Source organism: Otolemur garnettii, unplaced genomic scaffold, assembly GCF_000181295.1.
Source record: "Otolemur garnettii isolate 467f Iridium unplaced genomic scaffold, OtoGar3 scaffold00112, whole genome shotgun sequence".
Classification (NCBI taxonomy): Eukaryota; Metazoa; Chordata; class Mammalia; order Primates; family Galagidae; genus Otolemur; species Otolemur garnettii.
In genome coordinates this window covers 3,329,883-3,341,209 of record NW_003852507.1, presented here as the reverse complement: position 1 = coordinate 3,341,209, position 11,327 = coordinate 3,329,883, and the positions used below count along the sequence as shown (strand labels likewise).

Genomic DNA, 11,327 nt, shown 5'->3' with positions numbered 1-11,327 from the left:
TCGCCTGAGATGGAGGCCTCCCTCTGACATGGCTGGAACCCCAGCTCGACCCCTGACCCCTACAGCTGTCAGGGTTGGGGATGGCGACTGAGGGTACAGCTGAATTCAGCCAAGTAACTCGTCTATCCAAGGAAAACCCACAGGGGACCAGAACCTACCTTCTGACCAAGCCCCGTATGGGGTGTGACTGTCCCAAAAAATCCATGGGACTCCGATCCCAGTGCCCCACTTCCAGCTATCTAGTCTACCTCCTGCCCCACAAACAGAGCCAAAGGCCTTGATTCTCAAATGAGAATGTGGACGTTCAGGGGCAAACTGTTAGGGATTATGAAAACAGAACATAAATTGCTTCCACATCTGGAAAACAAACCCGGCAACTAACCCCAGGAATTCCAGGCATGCCAGCCCAGAGAAAAGCTGCAGGGCAAAGGAGGCATTTCCTCTTAGCTTTAAGCCCCCCATTCACCTACCTGAACCCTCAGATCCCCTCAGCCCCACCTCGGGGGAAAGCAGAGGACGCCAACAAGCTTGAGTACCTACCACGTGCTGGTGTTTCTCGGCTCTGTGCTTGACAGTAGTGGTCTCATTTTTTCCCCTAAAATCCCCACAATACTGTCTCCTCCTTATGGATGAGGAAATGGTATCCAGAGCGTTTAATCCACTTCCCACCAAAATTACACTGCAGTGTCTCTTTTACTGCCCTTTCCAGTGGCATACAAGGTGAGGGCCATCTGAATCAGCGGCCGCTAAGTTCAATCACCCCATCTGAATTCTCAGAAAAGATTTCCCAAGCACCTGTCAGAAGCTCCAGTTCCCTTACAGCCACCATATTCCCAGCTCTTCCGAGACAATCATGGGCCAGGTGTCTGGGCAGCTCAAACGTTGGAAGCGAATTAATGGGATACAAGTCGAAAGGGGCGCGCATTAAGGGCTCTCCTGGTTCTTGGAATAGGCAGCTATTTTGGGCTACAAATTATAGCTTTTAAAGATGTGGCTGTTTGAAGTGAGGGCTTAATTACTCACACAGCCAAGAGTTTATGGGGCGTGCTTTGGGGGCTCCATACTTTTCATCATCCTAAGAGGAGCTTAAAGACTCAAAGTGAAGGTCTGGGACAGGGTAGTGGTGGCTCTGGAAGGCCAGACAGCACTTCCTCAGGGGAGCATCCTCAAAAGAGGTGACATGGGATGGCCCAGGGAGAGCCCACCATCTGCTTTAAGGATCGCACACCTGGATGGAGCTGACCCACAGTCCATGGCCAATTATCTACCCTAGTCCTTCTCCGCCACAGAAGCCCTCAGGCCTCGGAAAGCCTCGAAGATGCCAGTGTTCACCCACGGCCAAGGGCCAAGGCTCCATTTGACCTTCCTTCCTGGAACAGGTGGGTTGGGATCTGGCATTGTGACTCTCCTCCTCCCCACCCTTCAGGGACTCCTGGTAGAAGCCTCTGTTTTCATAACCACCCTCCGCCAGTACCACCCATGCCCCTGGGCCCCACCAGTCTTCCCTGTAGGCTCAGTTTTGGGGTCCCTTTTTGTCAGGCCCAGCTACCCAAGATGTGTGTTCTAAGAGTTGCTGTCTGGCACCAGGGTGTGGATGGGGGTGCCACTCTGGCACACATGGCTGGAAATTCAGCTTAGGGGACCTGGGCCAGGGCAGGTCCCCTCCCAAGCTCTCCTGGGGTAGGTGCAGGTGATGAGGCATTAGGTGGGACAAGCCATAGCTTGGGGCTCAGAGGGTGGAGGCTCCCAGGGGAGTCCATGAGGAACTCCCTCAAAGAGCCTATGGGCTCCGCACTGCCCACTGCACCAGGTCCTGGCTCTCAGACCAGCAGCAAAACCCTTTCCAGCAGGTCTCGGCCTCAGTTCCCTCACCTGCCATGCTCCTGCCCACCTTTAGCAGCCCCTGTGAGTGGCACACACTGTTTCTTACGCACAGGGGCATAAACACCACCTCATCAGCAGGGGGCCTTTGAATCCCTGATGCTGTACACGAATGGAGGCAGTCGGGCTGGTGGCTTTACATGAATGTTAAGAGGGAAAGGGGCAGAAAAGAGACTTCTGGGGAAAACAGGTTCAAACCACTACCTGGGCCGGGGGCCCGTAGCTCAGTGGTTAGGGTGCTGGCCACATGCTCCAGGGCTGGTGGGTTCGAACCCAGCCCGTGCCTGCTAAACAAATAAAAAATAGCTAGGCATTGTGGCGGGCACCTGTAGTCCCAGCTACTTGGGAGACTTGAGCCCAAGAGTTTGAGGTTGCTGTGAGCTATGACACCACGGCATCCTATCGAGGGTGACAAAGTGAGCCTCTGTCTCAATAAAAAACAAAAAACAAAAAAACCCAAACCACTACCTGCTCTCAAATGTCTCCCTCAGTGGCTCCTGCTATGTTGCCGCTTGCTGATCCCTTGTCAGCTAGACAAACCCATGAGCCCGTCTCTCCTTGCTTCAAAGTCGGTGCCCTCCTCCCCTAGCCCTGCTCCAATTTCAGTGAGCAACCCACATCTGGCCCTCCACAGCCTCATCAGTTACCCAGCTACAGGGGTCACCCAGCACCCTATGGATAGCACTCAGCAGAGAAACAGAACAGTGATCAGCAAAGTTGGTGGCACTGGAATTTGGAGCTGAGGGTTGCACACCAGACGTCTGCGTCCGTGCCACCAGGGGGGTGGGGCAGAGCCCTCCTCCCTCTCTCACCACAGGGAGATTCCAAGAGACTACATGTAGGAAGATTTTACACACAGAGAGAGGAGAAAAAACTGAAAGTAAATTGCTAAAATAGAAACCCATGTGAAAATGAAAACTCAGGCAAAGTGGGAGGAGGATGAAGGAAGGAAGGAAGGAAGGAAGGAAGGAAGGAAGAATTATGGTTGATGATTATGAGAACTAAGTCCAGAAGATCTCTGCTACCTTGGAAAGGCCAGTGACCATACCCTGAACCCACGTCCCTGCTTAACCAAGACAGAATGGGGCAGTGTGACTTTAGACGATATCAGCAAGAGAGAACCCAGGAAGGGTGTCTTGCAACAATCACCATGACTGTGGGGCCATGATTTGCACATGAGGGGGAAGAACCTGGGCCTCAGAGAGGCTGTTCTATTTTCCCAAGGTCACATAGCTCTTGAGCCATAAAACTGGAGTCCCTTAGTTCTCTTGAACTAAATCAGTGTCCCCTCTTTTAATCCTGTCACTGTTACAAGGTGGCTCTACACTCTTCCTTGAAGAAACTATGCAAATTATGTAAGTTCTCCAGAGGTTACCTGGTTTCTATGCTTCATTAAATCCAAGCTGCCTGTGATTTTAAGATGCACCATTATTTCAAATGCACCAAGAAAGTGGCACTGTTAATTAAATTACAACACACCTCCATTACAGTAAACACACACCAGTCTAAGATGTTACAATGTGAGGGAGGAAAACACATCTTAGACTCTGCAAAATACAGAGCAGGTACAGTGGAGAACGGAGATTCGATCACACTCCTTAGCCTGTGTGTGCAGTGAAGGGCAATCAACAGCTCTATGTACACACACTCACACCTGCTGCTGCAAGATCTTTCTCTGCTAACAACTGATGCAATCAGAACCCTCATTGAGCCAAGAGGCCATCAATTCATGGTTACTTAACATTCTAGGGCAGAGGCTGTCCTGCTCACTGGCCATCCCACTGGTCAGGCTGGTCTGGCCAGTCAGCATGGCCTCAGTGGAGCTACAGCCCTCTGAGCAGCCACGTTGGATGAGCAGTTTTCCTTGGAAAACTACCAAGGGCAGTTACTCAGTGTGGCCAAGCAGTGGCACAACCTGCACCTTTCTGTCTGGCTCCCCTCCAGATCTCCTGGGGCTGGTGGCCGGCCAGGGCCGCAGTGCTTTAATAAAGCAGGTGCTACAGCCAATGGGCAGCACTGCTTCAAGCTGGCTTTTCCAGCTGGGCACAGGTGACTCTCCCTTTGGGACACTGGCCAACTTTTTGGAGGACAGCAGGGGCAGCCCCACACTGACCCCAGAGGGAAGGCTGGTACCTGAGAAGTGTTTTGCTTCTCATACACAGACAGCCATGCAGGGTGAGTCACTTTACTCCAGCCCCAGGGTCTGCATAGGCAGAGCCCAAGTGGGTTTGTGTAGAAACACAGAAGCTGAGGAAGCAGAATTATGCTTCTCTTGCAAAGGCCCTTAGGTAGGAGAATTTTCTCCCTGGCACCTTCCTGCTTCAGCACTGACTCCTGCCTGCAAGAAATCCTGTTCAATGCTAAGGTTATCAATGATAAGAATCAAGCTTCCAGGAAGAAAAATAACAGCTCACTCATATGCCAGGCGCGGTTTTAAGTGCTTTTCATATATTTACATATTTGATCCATAAACCAGCCCTGTAAGGGAGGTACTAGCGTCCTCCTCATTCTACAGATGAGGAAACCGAAGCACAGAGATGCTAAATAGCTTGCCTAAGATTCCGCAAATAGCAAGTGCATTTGAACCCAGACAGGCTGACTCCAGAGCTCTTGGGTACTACATTACCCTGCCTAACTACCTTGCCACCTACTAAGGCAGAGTCATTCTAAGCATTTGAAGTCACTGTAGCTCATTTTATTTATTTCACTGTCACCCTGTGACAAGTTAGATACTGTTATCAACTCCCTTGTATAGGTGGAGAAACTGAGGCTAAGAAAGGTAAGGTACTGTGTCCAAAGTTTTATAACTAGTAAGCAGCAGAGCCAGGATCTAGACTCAAAATGTTTTCTGGCTCCTAAATATTTTCCCTACCTTAAGGAAATAGGCATTGGGTGATAGAGCATGAGATGAAGACACCCGAGTTGAGAACTAGGGAGCAGAAAGAAGCTCGCTCCTATTCTGTCTCCTATCAAATTCAGATACCTATCAGCTCTCTTATCCCAAGTCCACTGCACACAGCATCGGCTACTTGAAATGTGGGTTCCCCTTTTATGGTATCAGGCCTGCTGAGTGCAGAGGAGGGTGGGGGTGACCAAAGATGATTTGAGAGAGCGCACATGCGCGCCTGCTCCCACCCACTCTCCCCACACTCTTGTTTTGTTAGGCCTTCCTCTTTTTGGTACTTTAAAAGAGAAAGGCTCCCATGAGCAGAGTCATAGATATCAATAATAACTTCTACAAGGCTTTGTTTTCATCTGAAAAATGTTTACACTTTTGGGAAAGAACCTACTTGTCTGGAAGATGAAGTAGGTTGAATCAATCACAAGTATGACCAATAGTTGGACAACTTCCATTCTTTTTTTTTTTTTTTTTGAGACAGAGTCTCTCTATGTCATCCTTGGTAGAGTGCCATGGTATCACAGCTCACAGCAACCTCAAACTCTTGGGCTTAAGCGATTCTATTGCCTCAGCCTCCCAAGTAGCTGGGACTATAGGCGCCCATCACAACACCTGGCTATTTTTTGGTTGCAGTTGTCATTGTTATCCAGCAGGCCCAGGCCAGGCTTGAACCTGCCAGCCTCGGTGTTTGTGGTAGACTCCCTACCCACTGAGCTATGGGTACCGCCCCCATCTTCCCATTCTTAAACAAAGTCAAGAAGTAGGGTTAGAAATGCTGGCATTACTAGCACCGACCTGCCCGACAGATCTGGGGCTGGAGGTCACCCAGAACACAATGCCTGGACCACCATGGCTGCCCCCTCTGACCTTCCTGTGACCCTCCCTGGAGGCACACATTCCAGGCTGCCTGCTTTCTCCTCCTGCTCTCACCCCCTTCTAAGGTCCTGGAAAAAAATGAAGAAGTGACTCGTCAGGCTCTCTAGGTACTAATGAAAATTCTGAGAATCTACGCTCTTGACCATAAAAAAGCTTTTGTGAGGGGCTTAGCTCCTTAAGCCCATCAGGACCCCTCTGAGCAAGGCTGGCCAGATGCCCCAGAGTCCACTCAGCCTTGAAGATGGCCCACATTAACTGGCCAATGCCAAATTCAAATTCCATTTAATTAACAGTGTTCTGATGAGGCTTCAAACATTTGGGCAAGGACTGTCATGTGTAGTCAGACACTCAGCATGAGAAAATGACAGCTCCAAATGAAAAGATGACAAAGGTGCTCCCCTGGCTTTTAGGTCTACAGCCTGCCACCTGTATGGGCTCCAATCACACTTCTTGGAACTGTGATCAGGCTCAAAGCTGGCAGATCCCTCCCCAACCCCCCACCCCCCCACGCAAGGGACTGTGTACTGACCGGAGAGGCAGCCACAAATTCACCCCAATAAAACCTCACCCACAGGGAACTCAGGGGGCACCCTTAATGCTCAGCTGGCCCCCACAGTGAGAGGGTGTGTGGATGGGCAAGGCCCCACTTGGACATCTGTGTGATGCACACACACGCACATATGCACTGGGGGCCTAAGCCAGACGGCGATCAAACTGAAAGCTGCTGCCCAGGTGTGTGAGTGCCTCTCTGGGGTCCTTACTAGACCACAGCACACAACTGTGCTGTGAATTGCCTAGGTGATGAGGGAAGTCAGGGTCCATGAAGATCAGGAAAGAGAAGGGAAAATAGAGCCCAGGCAGGGCAGGCCAGCGTGTGGGCAGGTTTGGGCTGCCCACTACCTTATGGGTCTGGAGAACTGGATTTGCCCCGACTCCTGGTAAGACCCTGACACACAGGAACAGGCTGGTAAGCCCCAAACATTGCTCTGACTGCTCTGAGACACAGCTGTGCGCACATCACCAGTGTGCTTTTTGCTGGTTTGGTTTGAGTGATGGAAACACATAATCTGACAAGAATTGTTCATATGGACAGGCTCAACTGACCTGACCCAAGCCGAGGGAAGGGAAGTCCACAGCAGCAGTGGCCATGGACACCTCTTCTCCAGAAATGCCACAATGCCAAAATCCCCTCCAAGTGACGAGTCTGGAGAGAGAAGAGCAATGACAGGCCACGTGTGCCTATGGGATCCTAGTCTCAGCTGTACTGCTAGTCCCCTCTTGTCCTCCTCCTGGGGTTCTCAGCTGCATCACAACATACAGAAGGGCACCAGGTGGTGTCACCTGCCAAATCAGCATCCCAGTCTTGTTGCACCCAGCTAGACACAGACAGGACATCAATAATCCAGCTGTGAGAACTGAACAGTCCTCCTCATTTGTGAGGCCAGTGGTCTGGCCATCAACACCCAGTCACTGAGGTAGGAGCCAGCAGAACTGATGCAGAGGAAGACGGAGCACAACCCCAGGGGACCTGCATGCAAGGCACCATGCCCCACTGCCGACACCAGGCAGCAGGTGGAGGAGATAAAGATGCTTCCTTTCAAACACACTGAACCAGGAGACAGCACAGGGCCACAGGTGGGATGGGCGCTTTTCCCATCCCTGAGATGCCTGCCTTACTGAGAACTGCTCACCTGGTATTTCACCAGGATCCTCTCCCACCCTCCCTCCTTCTTACCCACACCTAAGACATATAAAGTGAAATTGTGAAGCCCCTCAAAGTAGAATCAGTGGTGGAAAAACCCTGGCATAACTGGCTGCCCAGAGGAGGGTCAACCAGCCCAGGAAAAGGGGTTTCTAACTACATGGAGGGTGGGGATGCCTCAGTGAGTTATGAGTGCCTTGAGTGAACAGCCAAAGATAGAGAGTCTGGGGCGGTCAGTCCTACCAGCCCAGGAAGCTGCACACCTGTGCTTTAGGGAGGAGAACAGAGGTGGGGAGGAGAGGGGGGACCAGTGGAAACTCTCAAGCTGCTGCCTAGAGCCCCCGGGAGCCCAAGGGAGATGGCTTAGAAACCCTTGTCTAGTTTCTTCAGCTTTTCTTCCCAAAAGGAAAGCAGTCCTTTCCAAGGACAGGTTCCAGGCAGGCTTGGGCAAAGGTCAGCCTTCCAGCCTGCTCACCTGGCCTGGCTAGTCACACCCCTCCCCTCAGGCCCAGCTTATCTCTCTGGGCTGGCCTTTAAGTACTTTCCCCACCCCCTTCACCTAAACCCTGGGTCTCCAATAGGCATTTGCTGAAGGTGCGCTGCTTACCACAGGGAGGGGCTTCTTCGGGCCTCCAGGGCGCACACTCCAGATTATGAGATCACATGAACCTCCAAGACAGCTCCAATCAGCTCGCCCAAGGCTCAGAGTTAGATCCAACTATTCGAAGTCTCCCTACAGCATGAAAACACTTTGAGGGCAGGGAAGTGTCCATGAATATTCTCTGGGCACATAGTCAACAGTCCCGAATGCCAGATAAGCAGGGTAAGATTTGGGCCCTAGGGCCAGCACTGGGGTGAGACTCCTGTATATGGCAGTGACATGGGCACTCCACCAAGGCTGGGTGGGGGGCACAATGTGAGAGAGAGAGAGAGATAGAGATATTCTACTGTAGAGGTCTGGTAGCACACAAATGGGACCACCCCTTTCTCCTTTAAGATTCTGTTTTCTTCCCAAATCTGGCAATCACTGTAACCGTCTTTCACCCATCTTTCAGGCAGCGCCCCATTGCTTCCCAGCTTCCCAGGAGCTGGAGCCCACCCACCCCCTGCTCTTCCCAAGGCAGGGAAGAGATTTAGTGGATCTCCAGGAACCAGCCCAGGGAGTTGCCACTCCCAGATGAGGGGGCTAAGTGCAGAGACAGGGACCTGGAGCCCTCACACTCCTCTGGGAAGGAAGCTACGTATGTCAATCTAGGAAAACTGGCGCACTTCTCAGAAGGAGGCAAGTGTCATTTCCAGCCGTCTGCGGGAAAGCCGGGGAAACCGGGTAACAAGGAATAGGGCCCAGGGCTACGTCGGAACTAGGTTCTCTGCAGCAGTCACGGCTTTTCAGATTCAGGTTCTACACTGGCAGAACCTCAAAACACTTGTCCCTGTACAGAGAAGTGGCTGTGTCAACAGCAACTACTATGGGGGTAGACCCGCTGGCACACCTCCTGCCTTGGTAGTATCCAGGAAGGGAAGGAGTAGGTCCCTACCCTCAAATCCTGAACTGGGCTAGCCGGTCTCTTCTGGCCTGGAGGAGCCCCCGGAGGGACAAGGGAAGCCAGGAGACCGGCTCTGTGCAGCCGCCAAAAGCTAAGTTAAAACTTCGCTGTGCACAACCCCCTAGAGGACTGGCCAAGCCAAGGTAGAGCACTGGTGGCCACACCGGTCCCGCGGAGGGAGGGGGGCAGGGCTCTGGGGCCGAAAAAACAAGCCCCCTTCCCAGCCCACCAGGTCCCCCTAAAACACTTCCTGAAACTTCACCGGAGCGAGCGTGCCACTCTCACACCTGGGCGCGGGCAGGGTGCCGGGCCGAGGGCTCGGAGGAGCAGCGGCCTCTCCTTAGTGGCCGAGCGATTCAGGCAGGTAACCCGACCAACCTCGCCGGGGCCGAGAGGATGGACACTCCCGGGACCCGGGCGGGCGAAGTTCTGCGTCCCACCAACTTCCATGGCCCAGAAGCCCGGGCCGGGCCAGGTACGTGTCGTCCAGACCCCGCAAACCCAAGCCCCTCGGCGGCCGCTTACCTGGCTCCCGGGGGCCGGTGGGGTGCGCATCCCGGTCCGGCCGCTGGTCGGTGCACTGCAGAGAAGCGGACGCCGTTGGGCGCGGGGCAGAGGTTCGCGCAGGGACGCGGCAGGCAGGCAGCCTCGACAGCTCAGGGAACCCCCGGCCGCGCCGCACTCGGTTCGGAACCCGTGGAGGGCGGCAGCCCCACCCCCGCCCGCGCCCGTTGCCGGGAGACCCGCGTGGGCCGAAGGGCTCTTTGTATCAAAGCTGCAGTGACATCACGAGGCGCCGGGGCTCGGGGACTCGAGGGGCGGGGCCTCTCGCCGGGGCGGGGCCGGAGGAGGAGGCGGGAACGCAGCCTGGGAATCCGAGCCACCGGGCGGGGCCCAGGTAACCCCGCCCCCAAGGTAGGGGCAGGTGGCTGAGGCGGCGCCGACCAATGGCAGTGCCGCCGCGGGGCGGGCCTGGGCGACCCAGGCGCGCCTTGGAGGTGGAGCTCGCCTGGGCCCAACCGCGCCCACTCCGCGGTCACTGCCACTTCAGTTGGTGCGGCCGCCTCTGCCCCGGAATTGGAGCAGGCGGAGTGTGTACGTTCGCGCTTCTGCCAAGTGGGCGCTGTCGTCGCCTGCCCGCTCCACGCCGCTCTATTTGTTGTCACAGCACTCGAGATTCCGGCCAGCCTCCTAAGCTCACACTTGTGCGGCCGAACTAAAGACCTGTCCCAGTCCCCAACCCACACCACCACATCTCAAGCACCAGCCTCAGTTTGCTGGCTCCTACATTGATTTTCATCCACAATCCTATCTAAAACTTTTCTAACCTTTTCATGAAAACTCAAAGCCACCTTTATAACCAGGCCAGGAACACAAAGAACATGGGGCAACAAGAACTAAAGAACAAAACAAAAGGGAAGGACCCCTTCTATTGAATCCTAGTAAATATGCTCTGAACTTTTAAAAAGGCAAAAATGATGTGACTGTAGGGCGGCGCCTGGGGCTCCGTGAGCAAGGTGCTGGCCCCATATACCGAGGGTGGAGGGTTCAAACCCTGCCCCAGCCAAACTTCAAAAGCAACAACTACAAAAATAGCTGGGTGTTGTGGCAGGCACCTGTAGTCCCAGCTACTCCGGAGGCTGAGGCAAGGGCATCGCCTAAGCCCAGGAGTTGGAGGTAGCTGTGAGCTGCGACGTCACAGCACTCTCCCAAGGGCAACATAGTGAGACTCTGTCTCTAAAAGAAAATGATGTAAATGTAAATCAGCAAATATTGCGCAGGTGGTTTCTCTTGGACTCGATGTTGCCTTGTCTAACTCCAGGGGAGCAGATTTATCTTCCTAATTGGCTGGAAGCTACCTCTGCCTTCCCTGGCCTCACTGGCCAACAAAGTAGTAGGGATGGGATCCGTGGGGCAGCTGGGTGCTTTGGTCCAGCACCACCCCACATGTGCACACATCTCTTTCCACTTTCTGTCTGGCTCAGTGGCTGAGTGATGGAGCCAAGGGCCATATCTTAGCTTCACCACCTTGTAGCTAGATAAATGACCCCCAAGCACGTTTAATCCCCAGTGTCCCATTTTATTCGTCTATAAATCAGAGATGATAATGGTGTGTATGTCAGGATTATTGTGAGGATCAAAATAATCAGGACCCATAAAATACATAAAAGAGAGCCTGGCACATAGCAAATAGTCAATAAATGGCAGCCGCTACCAATTGTCATCAGGACAAGAGGTGGGGAGGAGCAGAGGTAAGGATTAGAACCTAAAGCAGCTGCGGGAAAACTGAAGCTGCTGGCTTTCAGGAAAGGCCCTGACCCCTCCGGTGGGGTCCAGGGAGGCAGTGACAGTTGGACATGGGGTGGGGATGGTGACTCTGAGAGGCAGGATTGGACAGAATATGGGACCAAGGGCTCCAGCC

General features: G+C 53.4%; 1 protein-coding gene across 4 annotated transcripts in view; it reads right to left on the bottom strand.

The window, feature by feature from the left end:
- The window catches only part of RAB11FIP4 (RAB11 family interacting protein 4), a 36,056-nt gene extending 26,371 nt beyond the window's left edge, over positions 1-9,685 (bottom strand). For 2 of the 4 annotated variants that reach the window (XM_023517513.1, XM_023517514.1), the window contains exon 1: positions 9,431-9,685. In XM_023517513.1, the coding sequence (XP_023373281.1) occupies positions 9,431-9,460 (30 nt within the window). In that variant the 5' untranslated portion in view covers positions 9,461-9,685. Of the gene's footprint in view, positions 1-540; positions 672-7,965; positions 8,057-9,430 lie in introns of those variants that run through there. The other 2 variants (XM_023517516.1, XM_023517515.1) reach the window with 2 other exon arrangements.
- Between the last annotated feature and the right edge of the window lie 1,642 nt (positions 9,686-11,327).